This window comes from Contarinia nasturtii, unplaced genomic scaffold (genome assembly GCF_009176525.2).
Source record: "Contarinia nasturtii isolate CC-2019 unplaced genomic scaffold, AAFC_CNas_1.1 Cnas_scaffold_695, whole genome shotgun sequence".
NCBI lineage: Eukaryota > Metazoa > Arthropoda > Insecta > Diptera > Cecidomyiidae > Contarinia > Contarinia nasturtii.
In genome coordinates, this window is record NW_022198046.1 from 12,099,111 (window position 1) to 12,115,188 (window position 16,078).

The following is a 16,078-nucleotide window of genomic DNA, read 5'->3' on the forward strand; positions in this document are numbered from 1 at the left end:
TCTCTCTCTCTCTCTCTCTCTCTCTCTCTCTCTCTCTCTCTCTCTCTGTTCAGATTTTGCTGCATCACGTGATGTAATATTAAAAGAGTACTTGGTCTAGCTAATAGGTAAAATTCCATAAACGACTTGACGGTCTTCTTTTAACATATGCACTGCATTTTTTACATTTAATCATGCAAATAATAACGATGACACCAAAGCACTTTGATCTATTTTTAAATGGAAGTCACGATTTTAACATCATTTAAAAAAAAAAAATCCAACTGAATCTGTTCAAAATGTATGAAAATTTTTGGTGAATTCATCAAGTAATTACTTCCTAAATACTTTCTTCAAAATTGATTTGTTTACAAAAAAAAATGTTTTTTGTGGAATAAAATTTTAGTAGCTGATTTAAAAAGAGAACAGAACTTCAATTGTAAAAATAATCGTAAAAAATGCATGAAACATTCATCGATGTTCAAATAAATGCATGGAATGCATTTGGTTGTTTACATGTTTGTTTGAATGGCACTCGAAAAATATAAAAACCTCACATTTGTTCGATCATAATCATAACATGTTGAATAATCTTAAAAGAATCATTTTGAAGAAGAGATTTTTGTCAGTCACAATTGTGATGAATAATAATAATTCAAATTAATGACATTGGAACAATTCAATCTGGCGCTAAGTGTAAATTGATCGTGCTACATGCATACGTACATATTGGTGAACAGAAGCCCTAGGATTTATTTAACACAGACATTCTAGACGATTGTTTCTACTTCAGCACCTTCCTTTTGATTTAAGTCTACACTCATATGCTTACTCTCATTCTCTGTGAACTTAATTGAATTTATTACACTCAAATAAATTTTTATCACTTCATTAATGCGAATAGATGATCGTAATTAGATACAGACCGCATGGCCACAAATAGATTCATCGCTTAAGGATGAGTTGTTTTTTTTTTTTTGATAAATTAAATGCAATGACGGCAAAAAAAAAACCATTCGACGCGACAAAAAACCAGTAAAAATATCATTGAAATCATAAAAATTGAAAGCAAAACATTTAATAAATTCAGTCGATCTGATCGATTCCGAACGATTTTTATCGAGTACTAAAAAAATAATAATAATACAGAAATAAAACCAACACATAACATTGAAAATAAATGAGAGGAAAATGAGTAGCAAAGCAGATGCCAAATGCGAATAGAATATTATGTGACATGTTGCGAAAGATAGAGAGAAAGATATATTCCGAGCTGATAATTTAATAGCAATATCGGTACGAGAGATATAATAATGTTGTGAAAACTTAATGACCGAAAACATTCCAATGAAATATCTACATGTTGCAATTGGCTTTGATATTATGAATTGTTAAGAGCCTTGTTATGAGTCGCATTGAAATAATAATAATAAAAAAAAAGAAAGAAACACATATACAGTGAGAGAATGGAACGCGCAGACAAGAATAAATGATAATGATTTTAAGAAAAAGATCACTCGCGAGCACACACACACATATAGGCATGCATATAAAGTAAACGAGCAAAATAGCACGGAATCAGATGCTCGGATCGTGAATGATGAATGTTTTATTTTTGTTTCAGAAAGAGAGAAAGAGGTTTTCTCATCACTTCAAGTTGACATTTTTCCATCGACGTCATGTAAAGAATGTTACCAAACTGGTTGTATATGTGCACGACATAAGTGTAGTGTTTTGCAGTGTGGCTTAAAGATGAACTACCAGCCACTAATGCAAAGAGAAAGAGAGAAAGACAAATATTCAAGAGAAGAAGAAAAAAAACTAAATAAATAAATTACACACATTCACCAATCAATATGCGAATGGAAATGAATGGAAATGAATGTATGTACATATATCAGACCGCAAAATAGTTTTGGTTAATTAAATTGCGCATTCGGTGTGTCTTATATTCCGAATTAAAATAGTTTCAATTCAAATGATAGAATTTAATTTATTATTATGTTATTTTACATGTACGACAAAGTGGCATGCGCACCATTGAAGCATACAAACTGATATTATACCAAACAAAAAAAGCACCAAACAAGCACCAATCAATCATGTATATATTTTTTTCAATTGCCTCAATCCCCTTCACATTTCATGGCTCAATGTCAAAAATACTTTTTCGATGCTTTTAACTCTCAAACAATCACATTCATTATTATAGCGCTAGTTTATCGAACTCTTTCAGAATGACTTCTTTTACATGTATATGATTGTTTCGTTTTCGATTCATGCATGATTTTCTTAAAATCAACTTGCAAAAAAAACTGTTTCCACATATATTTTATCTTTTAATGAAACGATTAATGGAAGATGCATTATACAAATGAAAGAAATTCTTTTTGCTGCAAACCAAGACATATTTTATCCAAAATGTTTTCGATTGCGTTAACAGGCCCATAAATAATATTTAATTTGCAAAGCGGAGACTACAACACTCTTTCCATTAGACAGATTTTTGAATTGCAGACTTCCTTTTTGAGTCATTCGGTTCATTTTTTGTGACGCATTTTATTTTACGTAAAAGCATGCGAAAAAAAATGTAAAAAAGAAATGAGTTTATTCCGAATTGAAATCAAGAAATTAAAGAAGAAAAAACTCAAGTACCAACAAAAATTAATTACACAGTTTAATATAAAAGAATTTAAGACAAAAAGAAGTCATCACTTTGTGATATAATGCACGAGTGATGTAAAACATCGTCATGGAAGCCAATAACTGGAAAATGTATTTTAACACATGAGATAAATCACACTCTTAATTGTTACTATCTTTGCAGTCAAATCGCTTGGAAAATTCAAGAATCGGCACTTACATGCACCAATCAAGCCCAATTGCCTAACCAAAGCCAACACTTCAAATTCAATTGTATAAGTCACGTTTTTTTCTCTCTTAACTTATGAAACTCAACTAACTCTGAACCATGTCATTTGAAAGTAATGGAAAGACTAAAACCACTCTAATGCCGGTACGAATAAATCGTATAATTTATCAGAAAGGACCCACTGCTATTTTTGCGTGTATGCGATTATAAATAAAACGAAAGTGATATACGTTTTTTCCTCCGTGTATTAGAATTTACAAGTAACAGAGTGAACGATAAAAAATAAATGTGCGCAAACAAGTTTCGAGTTGTAGATTGAAATGGCTTTGTTAAATCGAGATATACTTTTGACAACTGTATTTTTTTCATCGCCATTCATGTCAGACTTTTTGTCTGAAGCATTGACATGTTTGGCTTGTCAATTTATTTGATTTGTTTTTAATCCCGTGCATAATAAAATAAATTGTTTCACTTAATGGTGTAGCTCGATCTTTCTAAATTGCGATTTAATGTGGAACTGATATGAAATCGAACTTTTTTTTCTTCATCATCGAACTTCTTGTCCAATTTTATTTTTTGGTCGTTTCCGATATTAGAACAATCAGCCGAGAATTAGAGAAGATATGCTAATCGAATTGGATGCGCGACAAATCAAATTAAGCAATTTTTCGTGTATGGATATTAAAATACGCAATTTGTGTGAATCAAATAAAGTCATTGGGGTCGTATCAGTCGAATATCATCATTAATTATCTGATTTTATTACGCAGAAATAATATTTTACGGTTGTTAATAATCAACAATTCTACGATACACGCCTCTCAAATGCCATGTCATTTGCTTAGGAGAATATCACTCGCAATCTCTTCTCGAAAAATGTTAATTCATTTTAACAAACCGAAGGTTATTCGATCCGATTCGATTTGATTTCGTGTATGTGTATGTGTATATTAAAGTTGTTGCCAATGTTGAGAGCAATTTTCTTCCGGTTATTGGTAAATAAATGAAAATAAAAGAAGAGAAAAAAACCGAACAAATATGCTGGCTTCATTTCACTGATCCAGCCAGCCAGTCGACAATTGATTTTTCTATAGGAATGTTGTTAAATTCACTAGAGAGATAGGAATGTTTTGTGGTAGAGATTTTTCTTATTTTGCATAGGTATGTGGTGAACGAACTTTAATGGAATTAATGGTCGACATTTTTATTTTCATCGCTCGATTGGAGGCTATTCAGATATGCTATATATGTATGAGATACGAAATCGAAATGATCGAACTAGTTTTGTTACTTACTTTAAATTTATGACGAAATTCGTGGAAATACATAAAACGCAACGCCGCAAAAATCGGATGCAAATTCTGAATTTGGTTCTTCTGCAACTGCTGCTTCTTCTTCTTCTTCGTGGACAGGCGATCTTTGTGTTGTGAGAAATGATCTCATCAACCGTGATGATAGTTATTACAATGTCAATAATTAATTGTCTTTTGGACTCGTTTATTCTCTTTCTCTCTCTCTCTCTTCCTTTGATATTCAAAAGGAAATTTATGGATGGCGAATGATGTTGAATGTCACTTAGCTTTTAAGCAGTTTTTTCGAAAACAATTCAATGCGTTGTTTTAAATTCATTGTCGCGGATATGTATTTTTTTTGTGGTTGTTTCCTTTTGGAATAGAAATGCGTTGTCCCGGCGAAGAATTAACTCAATTTTTTTATGTGACTAATTATAATCATAAATTGCCGTTTGATACACATACACTGAGTACTTCTCTCTTTGCCAATGTGACTATGTTTCGACTTTGTCCAATTGCAAACCGACAGTTTCATGTTAAACGATCGTATTTCTTTCGATTTTATTAATTTTTCATTTTATTGCAAACTGTATGCGATGTGGCGATGTTTGGTGATTTTTGCCTGAACACACCGAGATACCGTTAACATAGAAATATGTTAATAATGTTATGTATTTAATGAAATAACTATCGTGAGTCGTTTCAACTATTTATATATAATATTTTCTTTATTATTGGCTTCGTTTTTTTCACATGTACACACACGAAATTTGTTTGTAGTTCTGGTTAATCAAAAGTTGATCGATGCTTTTATCTATCTTAATTTGGTCCACGAATATTATTTTCATATATATGTGTGTGGAATAACTGACGAACGAAATGAAAAAAAAAACCATTCAACATTCACTATTGTAGCACAGCATGCGAGCGTATGCATACATTCGAAGAAGAAAAAAAAATTATTGATCACGGCTTGGTGAAATAACGAACTACAGTCAAAACACACCGATTCATATACAAATTAACGTACACCGCGAGATCGACGAAGAGAGTGAGATGGCAAGAAAGACTTTAAGCAGCGGCTGAATCGCAACTATTTCAACTTGTTCACACTGCCACTAAATGGTGGATATATATATATTTTTGTTCAGCTTTCACATTTATTCTCTTCGAGATCGACTTGGAAAAATACCATGCACTTTGCAAAACAGTCATCGTTGTTATTGGCCAATATTGGGCACGTTGATAGTGTGAAAATTGTGATGCACTTGTTATTTAACGAAACAAAAAACAAAATCAAATCATACGCAAAATTTATTCTCGTCAAACTTAGACACACTATTTCTTGCTTAGTAGTATTATTATTTTTTATCATCTCCAATGGAACGAAACAAAAAGATCTGTACTTGGTTTTCTGGTCGAAAGAACAATATGTGTAAAACACGTAATTTATTCGTTGTGATCATTGAAAATTGTTGTTATCGCATGGCACGGTATGTATTCGGATAAAATGATAGGTGTAAATGTGTTTAGCGACCCACGTGATTATTTTGTTGCTTTAATCAAAATGATAATCCTTGAACTGTGCTGGAAACTTTTAATCGACACTTAGCAATATACTTCTTCTTCTTCTTCTTATTATTATTATTTTTTTATGTTTCTCTCTCAATTCAATTCTGCCTTTTTTAAGGTTTTATTTTTGATGTTTTGTTGTTATTTTGTTGTTGTTGCTGATTCGTTTTTGCGGTTTATTCATTCAGATTATGTTCATGTTACACGAACTAAACTGGAAACTATTTATACACTCACTGATTCGAACACTTTGCTTACGTTCAATGATTACATCCAAAAAAAATCAGATACATTTTCTTCACCAGTGTTACAAATGTCATGTCAAAAAGTGCATGTGTACGATACTGTGATAATGGTCGTTGCTGTTGTATATATAGTGTGTGCGCTTTTTTTGCTCACATTGCTGTAAAGTGTCCAAATGTTGTATAGTAGTGCCACCGTTTCTGTCACACTTGTGTTGCATACTACACACCTGTATGAGTGTAGTTAAATGTCACAATTCACATAAACACTGAACGATGCTGTGTATGCTGGAGAAATTATGTGTGAATAGCTTACAAACGGCAAATACCAAATATTCGAAATCCATACACACGATTCGTATTGATCGGAGAAAAGACAAAAAAAGATGGATAAAATGAAATAAAATTCCACGATGATAAAAATACACGACGAAAAAAAACCGAATAAATAAATATAAAAAGACAATAAAACTTGATTCGATGTCCACACACACAATTTGTATTTTTTTTACATTTTTTGGAATGTAAAATCGAGAGCTCGTTGACGTTTCACTCGATTTTCGGATTCCAGTTCGCACATTACTACAAACAATCGATGTTTTGTTCGAACATTTTCATGTGTGGAAAAATGCACAAAAAATGAAGCGTGCCCAAGTTAAATAAAAAAAAAATCCAGCCGAATGGGCTATGGCCAAGCGAACAAAAAAAAACTGTTTTTCAATCGGAATAGACAAAAATGCCGAAGCGGTTTACCGATATACACTGTGTTTTGTGTCTGAGTTGTTCACGGGTTTGACTATGATTTTTTTTCGTTGTGTTCAACTTTTTGTATGTCGTTTTGTTTCGACGACAAATGAGATAAAAATGGATGCTGTTTATTCTGCGTTCAACTCTCAACTGGTTAATGAAAACAAGCAATTTGAACGAGAGATGAAAAGTTGAGTCGGGCTTCTGGCTCTCGCACATACAACACAACACACAACACATATAATTCCATGACGACTGCGAGATCGTTTACGGACTGGGCCGAAAGCTATAAAATTACTGTTGTTGTTGTTTCTCGAACAAATGCCAACGTAAATCGCATTTTATGTGCTCGATACACACTCTTCAAGAGCTGGTTTCTGATCGTTTTTTTTTTCTTTCGTGTTTTTTTTTCTCTCGTTTTTATTTCCAATATGTATGTTTTTTTATTATTTCATTATCTGCTTCGTCGTTTTATATTTTAGCGAGCGTGTTATAACTTGTAAGCGAGTTTAGCACTGTGTGTTATAATTGATATTCTCTTGGTGATATCTTTTGCTCTGGTGAGCAAACTGTGGCTTTTTGTAATTGTATTTGCAGGTGTGTGTGTGTGTGTGTGTTCGTGTATTCACACACACATAGAGACTACTTCCAATAGTACGAGTATCGATTTGAATATTGCGGACAAAATGTCGTGCTCAGTTCGTTATTATTTGATTCATGTGAACTGTCTAATTAAACAAAAATACAGATCAGAGTAATGGTTACAAAATGTTTTGTGATTTTTCTCTTTCGCTCTAGTTTGACTCCTTTTGGATGATTTTGTAATTTTAAAACTTACATTTTGATGTTAACGATGGGTCTTAATGATTTTTTTCTTTGCAAAATTTCAGAACATGTTTAATTTGTTGACTGTTTCCTTTGTAGCACTATTGAATGCTAGTTACACATACCACCTTGTCACGTCAACACCAGCACACATACAGTCATACGGGAAATACGAATACATCGAGCGATCAGCATCCACTATGCCATTTGCATACATGTCACTTGATTCAATGCAACACTCATACATTCGCACGCATAGGTTTTATGCTCATATGTCAATAGGGTCAGTTGTCATTTTGTCAACAATATTTATATATATATATAATATATCGATGTCGAACACTTTCATATTTGTCTGTTCGCTTTATTTCCTTAGTTAGCATGTTTTGGTGAGCTGATATCAGTTTTTCTTCTTGCTCATGACTTTGAATTCAGCAAAAAATAGCACCATCAACAGCAACAACAACAATATTACAAATATTTTTCGTATTTATCAGCGATATGAAGATGGGTGCATGCGAGAAGAAAAAAAAGATCTGCATTTTTTTGCCATAATTTTTTGAGACGAATGTAGGTGAAGTTTTTCAGACATACTCTGCTTGATATCATTTGATTAATTCAACTATTATGCAAACTTGTCTAAAATGCAAGACAGACAGTATGTGTGTGTGTTTTTTTTGTTGCTTACTTCAAATCATTGTACCGAACGGTGTGCTTTTTTCGCCATCCACCTCTTATTTTCTTTCTTTCTTCATCGGTCTTTTTTTTGTAATGAGTCTCGCGCATATCGATCAGGTGAATGACGCATGGCTGTTGTATAAGTGTTGCGATTCTATTTCGTTTATTTTTTAACATTTTGTGTTAAAACAAATCCTTGATAGATGCAAAATGCAATAAAGCGACGCAGATAAAATTGATTGAGTGAATTTGTTCATATTGAAATGCAACACTCGTCAAATGTGTTTTAACTAGTAAAACACGTTTCATAAACAGAATAAATTTTTATGATTTTTCTCTGATTTTTTTTTAATGTGTGGAGAAAACGGCCGCAATGGCCTTTTTTATAGAGTTGTTGCGAGAGAGTGCCAGATTTTTATTTTTCATTCTAAATGGTTTTTCTTTTGTGAAAGTCCCAATTCGATCACACCATTTTTCTTCATCTTTTGCATTTTGTTTTTTTTTTTATGCAATTCATCAACTCATCCGGTTTTTTCTCGAATCGTATTTGTTCATATCTTTATTACCGTGTCGTGATAATTTAACCCATCCACCCACACGAAAAGTTCACTACACAAAATAATTCGAATGTTGCGTTGCGAATATGTTGTACGCAAGAATGTGTGCTCAACTAGTGTCAACTAAACTTTGTACGGCGTGTATCGAAAACGACGAGTAGGAAGATTCGACAGAGTAATAAACATTTTCAAATCAAAATGACATGAGACAAGGATTAGAGAGAGAGGGGGGCAAATCAAATGACCAAGAATACGGCGCGAAAAAGCAGAAAGATTTTCTCTCGATCGCACACACACACATATACATACCAATCGCAACTGGTCCCCGTAGCAAATTAGCATTTTATTTGTGGAATTACCTCATTTCGCCTAAGCCTGTTGTCGGTGTCACATATTTTATTGTCTCCAATAAATTCGTTTTTCGAATCCATGAACTGAAATGGTAATGTTCAAATATCAACACGTCAATCGAACGATTCGCTTGATATTCAAATCGATTGAGAGATACAACGTTGTTTTGTGTGTTTCGTTTGTCGTCGTAACACATAGTACGACCATGTGTCTGTCTCCTTATAAAAATCTTGGCATATTTTTGCTGTGCTGAAAGTAAACAAGATCTTTGACGTGTTCTCAAAGATTGCTCGACTTGCGCAACTCTCAACGGCGCAAAAGCAAGAAGTTGAATATGAAAAAAAAAAAATACAACAAATATGAACGGCCAAACATACACACTGAATCGCTTGCTCGCTTGCTCACGAACATAATATTGCCTGTATATGGTGTACGAACCGTGTACACACCGAGTGGTTTGCGCCTGGGTTTGGCGAACCAGAGAGTACAGACACATTGTCGCTCTTATCAAACAGTATATCATAATTGTTAATTAAAGAGTGTTGTGTGCCGTTGTTGTTGTTGTGTTTGTTAGTAGCTGCTGATCATCTGCCAGACTAATCGACGGCTACTCTCTCGAAAGCCCCGCGTTTGCATCACACCACACAATATCCAATGCCTTTTGTACATTGATGAATGAACATTCCGTTTTTGTTATTTTATTTCAGCGTTTTTTTTTTTTGTTATCCACATTCTCATTTCGTTTACCATCAAGACAGTTTTTGCCTATTTTGGTATATAACTGGATGTGCGCGCGATAAATGTATATATCATGTGTGATTAAAAATCCCTCACATATATCCATATCAATCGTGTAGACGTGTGTATGTGTGCGCGCGAGCGCGATGTCCGAAGTGAGAATATGAACGAAAGAAAAAAGTGTGAAGAATTTATTGGCTTGACGAAATGAAGTTTTTTCGTCATTCACAAATTCCAATGAGGCTGAAAAATAAACGTCTATATTTCATGAGCCGCAGACTTTTGATTCGAGCAATCGTGAGTAATTATGTGTGTAGGCCGTAGAACGACACTTTTAATTTATTTATTTATGATTTTTTGTGCCAATTGCATCGTTTATTAGGAGTAATGACTTTATTTCAACCATTTAATTATTTGGCTCTTACATTCAAAATACATTATTATGACACATGCTCCGATATCACTTTGAACATGTTTTTCGATTTTCTTTTAACTGGCCACGAAAATAATATAATTTGTCTGGTCTTTGTTTCGGCTGAAAATGAACTGGTGAGGACTCAAATTGTTTTTTTTTTTTTGTTTGGATTGTTTTCGGAATGTTAATCTTACCGGTCAATCACATGCACGATTTGCCGCTGATCCATTTTGATTTCAAAATCACAACGAAACGAATGCGTATAAATTTTATATTTGAACGTGCAAAGTTTTCTTCCTTTTTTCTGCTCTTCATTCTTGGTGTTAAGTGTTTGAGTGCAGATAATTCGCGATTCAACTGTCGGTGTCTTTTTATTTTTTGCTCATTTCTCATTCACTAATTTTTTTTCTCATTGGCAGTTGTTTTTGTGGTTTCACATCGGCATTTCTCTTTCACTTCTCTCATCTCATATAATTCAATGGATATCAAATCATCCATTAAAACGTTTGTTTTTGGTGAATGTTTAATATGGTGGAAATTTCATTGAACACAAAAAAAAAAACAATGAACACAAAAAATGTGAGAAAAAGGATGTGTGTCGGTGTCATTTACGAATGCCGGTAATGTCGCAAATTAAAAACTATACCATATTGAAATATCATTTTATATTTTCTCATCGCATTTTTTGGATGTGCGAATTCATAATATTGTGGACCGGGTAACTGATATGCGTATTTGTCGGTTTAATTTGATGAACAAAAAACAAAGCAAACGGATAAGCCGGGATAAATGGAGGGAAAAAAGAGAATCAACCGTGAAAAAACACGACGGTTGCATTGATGTGAGAATAATCTAACACACAAATGAGATCATTCAAAACAGACACAATGGAGCCATACACTGAAACCGAAAAGTTTTCTGAGTTCAAATTCCACATGCGCACGAAAAATATATATTCATGAATGAAAAATACACCGAGTGAGGGAGAGAGAGAGAGAGAAAACACGCATACATTCTTTCTATGCGAATTAGCATCAACATAATACAGAATAAGTGAGTGCAAGATGCCACATTCAAAATCATTGCAGCATAGCTCTATTGATATTGGCATTTTACGTACCGCAGGCGTTAATTAAATCGAATCAATTACAATCGACTCAAATTATAGACTGTAGAGCGCAGCGCACATATATGTATATATATGTACAAATAAAGCAACGAAATAAAAACGTCACCAACCAACTCAAACCTATAATTTGTGCTTCCCTTTGTCAACGCCAAACTAGCTCGCAGCATTCGTGCTATTTAATGATCTTTCAGATCAATTACAAACGCCATAATTAAATTAATTGTGAATTTACATCCTTAATTTTACTCGTTTGAAAAGAGATATAACTATATGCACACTGCACACTCTCGCTTCATATATATAGATATAATTTTACTATTTATGACACAAAAAACGATATGTGTATGTTTATTTTCACAGATCAACAAACACAGAGAACATTCGTCATAAATAGAGTACTAGAGTTTAATGGTTGTCAATTCAATCCATCAATTGTTGTAATTACTGCAATGTGTATGCATGATGAATGCGATGCCATAATTACAAATAGCTCGTAGTTAAGAGAATTTATGAAAGTTTTTATGTACAATTGTATATACATTAATCACACTCCATTTGTTCTTCGCAAGCTATTTGCAATATAAGGTCATTGTTTGGTAATTCTTCTTCTTCTTCTTTTTCTTTTTACATTTCGAATTGTATTGATGAGTTACTGTATTGTCAATATGAATTTATGTATATATTTTCTTCTCTATCGAATGCTCACCCCCCACATTCCAGAAATGTGTTTCTTAACAAATTAAATGGGCGGTGCAGTATTAATTAGGCAAACATTGTAACAAAAAGCCGATCCAAAATATATTCTATATGCGGAAAAGTGGTCACGCACCTGTGCATAGTTTCTTTTTAATCATCCCAGATCACGTACTGAATTAAACATTTGTCATTTTTAATTGACACTTAGTCAATTCATCATTCAAGCAACAAGAGCAAATGCAACAAAGGGATAAACAACAAAAATCACCACTTGTAATAATTGTGTTTGTAATTGATATGCAATATTATTTGCTAAATTGCTATTTTGCAATCGTATAATTATTCAAATTTGCCGTTGATTCAGAGAATCGAAATTGAGCAAAAACACTCCGTTTTAATTGCTATTTAAACAATTTAATATCATACACATAAAACAATGTCTTTCTTTGTCTTCAAATTCCTTCGGAAAGTGCTGTCCATTTTGCTACATATATGTAATTGTTGTTTGGGACCAATGGTTGTTTGAAGGCACGCGTCCAAATGGTTCTCTCTCTCTCTCTCTCTCTCTCTGTGTGTGTGTGTGTGTGTGTGATATGTGTGTTACATAACAAGCAGAAAGCAGATGTTTCACTTTTGATAAATTCGATTAGTAGTTTTTAAAAGGTATTTCATTCATATCATCTGCCGTTTGTACTTATTTGTTTAGCTTTTTTTCGTCTTTTGTGACCTTTTTTGTCTTTATTCTACATTCATTTTGTGCGAGATGTTAATTGATTACATGATTCGAAAAACACTTGGATTCTAATACTAGATAAGTATATGTTGATTATCTAAATGGGGCGCTATAGATGCGCTTGTTGATTCCCAGAAATTTGGATCAGGTAAATTTATAAAACGACTGAATATCTTCGATTTTAAAACAGTTCAAAATAACTAGCTTGAATATATTCAAGTATACTACTACTCAACGAGCTTCAAACAAAACGAACATAAAAAATGATCGATTTGACATTTCCCATTATAATTGCTTATATTCTATTATCATTTGTTAAATATGTTGGCAATAAAGTTATTCGAATGGCGCACAGTTATAGGGATCAATATGAATATTTTCAAATGGCGCAAATGCTAAAATCCACTGATGTTCAAAGTAATAAATCAACGCGAAAGATAAAATAGCATAAATAAAAGCCATCGCATTTTTTTTCACATTGGGTGTTTTATTTCTTTATATTTCAGTTTCTATCATATTTTTTATTTGATTTCAGCAAATCGCTAATATTTAAAATACAAAAGGTGCAAATCCATAACATTGGTTCCTGTGTGATGATGTGATATTTATTTTGAGATAAATTTGAATAAAAATTAAACGAATCGTTATTTTGTATGAAAGCATCGATGTCATTTCGGCTATTTCCTGGTATCATCAAATAGTTTCGAATAATATCTCCACCTCCCAGCGCTCCGGCAGCTGGTGATGGTCCTATTTATACGAACCGACAAAGATAAAACAAAAACGAATGAAATAATGATTTTGGAAGAAAAAAAATCAACGAAAATGGACCAAAATAAAACAAATGATTGTACTCACCATCGATCCCATCTGTCCCGGCCGACAGAAGAAATACATCTTGCGTTAAGCTATCATCAAAAGCAAATTTACTAAACCGAAGAGCAAGCTCTTGATTTCTACCACCTATACCGTTACCAATAAGAGTGACAGTTGGTTCACCACCTCCAATTACACAGAAATCATTTTGTTCGGCTTTCGATTGATTCAAAGTATTTGTAATAGTTTGAAAGAATTCGTCTCGAATGTGTAATATTTGACGCAATGTGTGTAAGTGGTGAAGCAATTGATTTTCGTTCATTTGTCCCATCTTAAATGCTTTAATGCATTTGCTGAGCTCAAAATATGCTTTGCTTAGGTCAGCAACATTGCCTTCGATTTCAGTCGATAAAATGATCGCTTTCACATTTCTTTTGTCTGTTTCTTGACGTACAGCATCTATTGCGATCTCATTGTTTGCAATGATCATATTTTTAACATTTTTCACTGCAACAGCATGGTGGCTAAGTTCATGGTCCGTTACAGCATCTCGAATGTGGTCAGGTAATGAGCTCCATAGATCAAATCGTTTCAAAACAACGATGGAACTGTTTTCATTTCCAGTATTTTTGGATTGAACAGTGGGACCACTTGCAATCAAATCAATTGGATCGCCGATAATATCGGAAATGATAAATGTTGCAACTGTGTTGGCATTCGATGCATGGTTTGCCAATTTTCCACCTTTTGTTCCAGATAAAGAGATGCGTACCTTAGGGAAGAATCACAAAAGAAAAGAATGGAATTAATTTAAAATAATCGACAAATAATCGAAAAAGAATCAATAACATTTATTAAATAATAAAAAGGCAATTTTTAAGTGAATTACCCCTTGTGCATACCCGATTTATATCCGAAATGGTTGCACCTTTGCTGGACAATTTTTTTATGATATCACATTTTTCGTGCAGTGTTACACCTTTGGCTGGTAATGGCAGCAATGCTGAACCCCCACCCGAAATTAGCACAAATAAAATGTCATTATTCGTTAAATTTTTCACAAATTGAACAATTACAGTTGCGGCCAATTCCGCATTTTCATCTGGTAAATTATTGTGGGCACCTTCGAACACCTTAACAACCGTTGGTAATTGAATATCGTTGAAATTCTTGTGAATATTTAACGGAACACTTATAATCCCAGATTTCAACCGATCACCGAGTACTTTACTTAATTCACTAGCCATTCCATATACGGCTTTTCCAAACCCTACAAGATGGCACCGCTTACCATCTATATCTATTGCCATTGAATTCTTTTCACTAAAGTTACAGTGAATTTTTCCATTTATTTTGTCAATTGTAAAATGTTCGGTACGAAATAGATTCTCGGGTTGAACGGCACGAACACCACACAAAAACAAACTTTTCAATTCAGTCACCAAGTGTTCGGATGCCATTGTTACTTTGGAATAATTTCGCACGGGCACACGATTCAATGCAAGCAACTCTGATGCGAAAATACAATTTCTAATAAATGCTTTTGCTCTACGCATCTCCCATCGATTCAGTGATAACTCTTTTCACTGATAAGAAATGCTATGACAATCGCAAAATAGGCAAAAACACCGATAGCAAAACGATTCGTGTATCTATTGAGAAGTGTCAAACTACGATTGTTTTGATTCGCTTTACGAAAGGTATTCTCTACTCATATTCTTATCACATATGAAGAAAAGCATGATAACCCGAGCTCCATCTTGTTTCCAATGTCGATGGCAACGCGATTTCAGCTGAAATGTTTTGAAAACCTAACAAATGTTCGTTGAACGATGATAAAGAAAAAGAGTCGTTGCACTTGAAACCATTCGCGCTTTGAAAAGTAAGCGTAAAAAATGTAACTGGTTTTTAAAATTGGTAGCCCATTCGTAGAGATAAAATGTATTAAAAGTGCACGCCAAAAAAGGTGCAATTGACCTTGCACCACATTTATGGAATTACAACTTGCAAAAGAATATATCGAGTTCATACACATAGAGTATCGACAATATTTATCGGCTAACATTAAGACACCAATATATATATAATATATTACGTATTTAATGGAGGAATTACTGATATCCACAGCACACAGCTGACTGACTTTTTGCCATTCGAGACATCAGCACAACCAAAGTTTTGTGAAAAAAAAAACTAAGTAATGTCTAAACAATGTCAACTCGGTAGCCGAAAAATTCCGACCTCAATACCATTGGAATTTTGATAAAATTTACGATTGTCTCGTAATGGGTAAAGAGGGCTGTTTTTTATTCTTCACTTGTGGACAGCGTGATATGGGAATCAATTTCGGGAATCTCGGCAGGTTTTACACGCCCGAATTTCTTAATGCATCGAACGATAAGAGGTGATTGTGGTGTACTTAACATTTATAATGAA

At 33.5% G+C, this 16,078-nt stretch overlaps 2 protein-coding genes across 3 annotated transcripts in view; both read right to left on the reverse strand.

Moving 5' to 3' along the window:
• The window catches only part of LOC116340869 (protein decapentaplegic), a 17,265-nt gene extending 10,018 nt beyond the window's left edge, over window positions 1-7,247 (reverse strand). The window contains exons 1-2 of one of the 2 annotated variants that reach the window (XM_031767595.1): window positions 6,711-7,247; window positions 4,147-4,765 (exon numbers count right to left, since the gene is read on the reverse strand). The gene's annotated coding sequence lies outside the window, so the exon portion shown is untranslated. Of the gene's footprint in view, window positions 1-4,146; window positions 5,011-6,710 lie in introns of both variants that reach the window. The other variant, XM_031767594.1, reaches the window with a different exon arrangement.
• A 99-nt stretch (window positions 7,248-7,346) lies between these two features.
• Window positions 7,347-15,283, reverse strand: LOC116340680 (glycerate kinase). The gene is made up of 4 exons (XM_031767290.1): window positions 14,545-15,283; window positions 13,685-14,414; window positions 13,385-13,576; window positions 7,347-7,432 (listed from the first exon to the last, which is right to left on the reverse strand). The coding sequence occupies exons 1-4, from the start codon at window positions 15,196-15,198 to the stop codon at window positions 7,347-7,349; spliced, it is 1,662 nt and encodes a 553-aa protein (XP_031623150.1). The 5' UTR covers window positions 15,199-15,283.
• Between the last annotated feature and the right edge of the window lie 795 nt (window positions 15,284-16,078).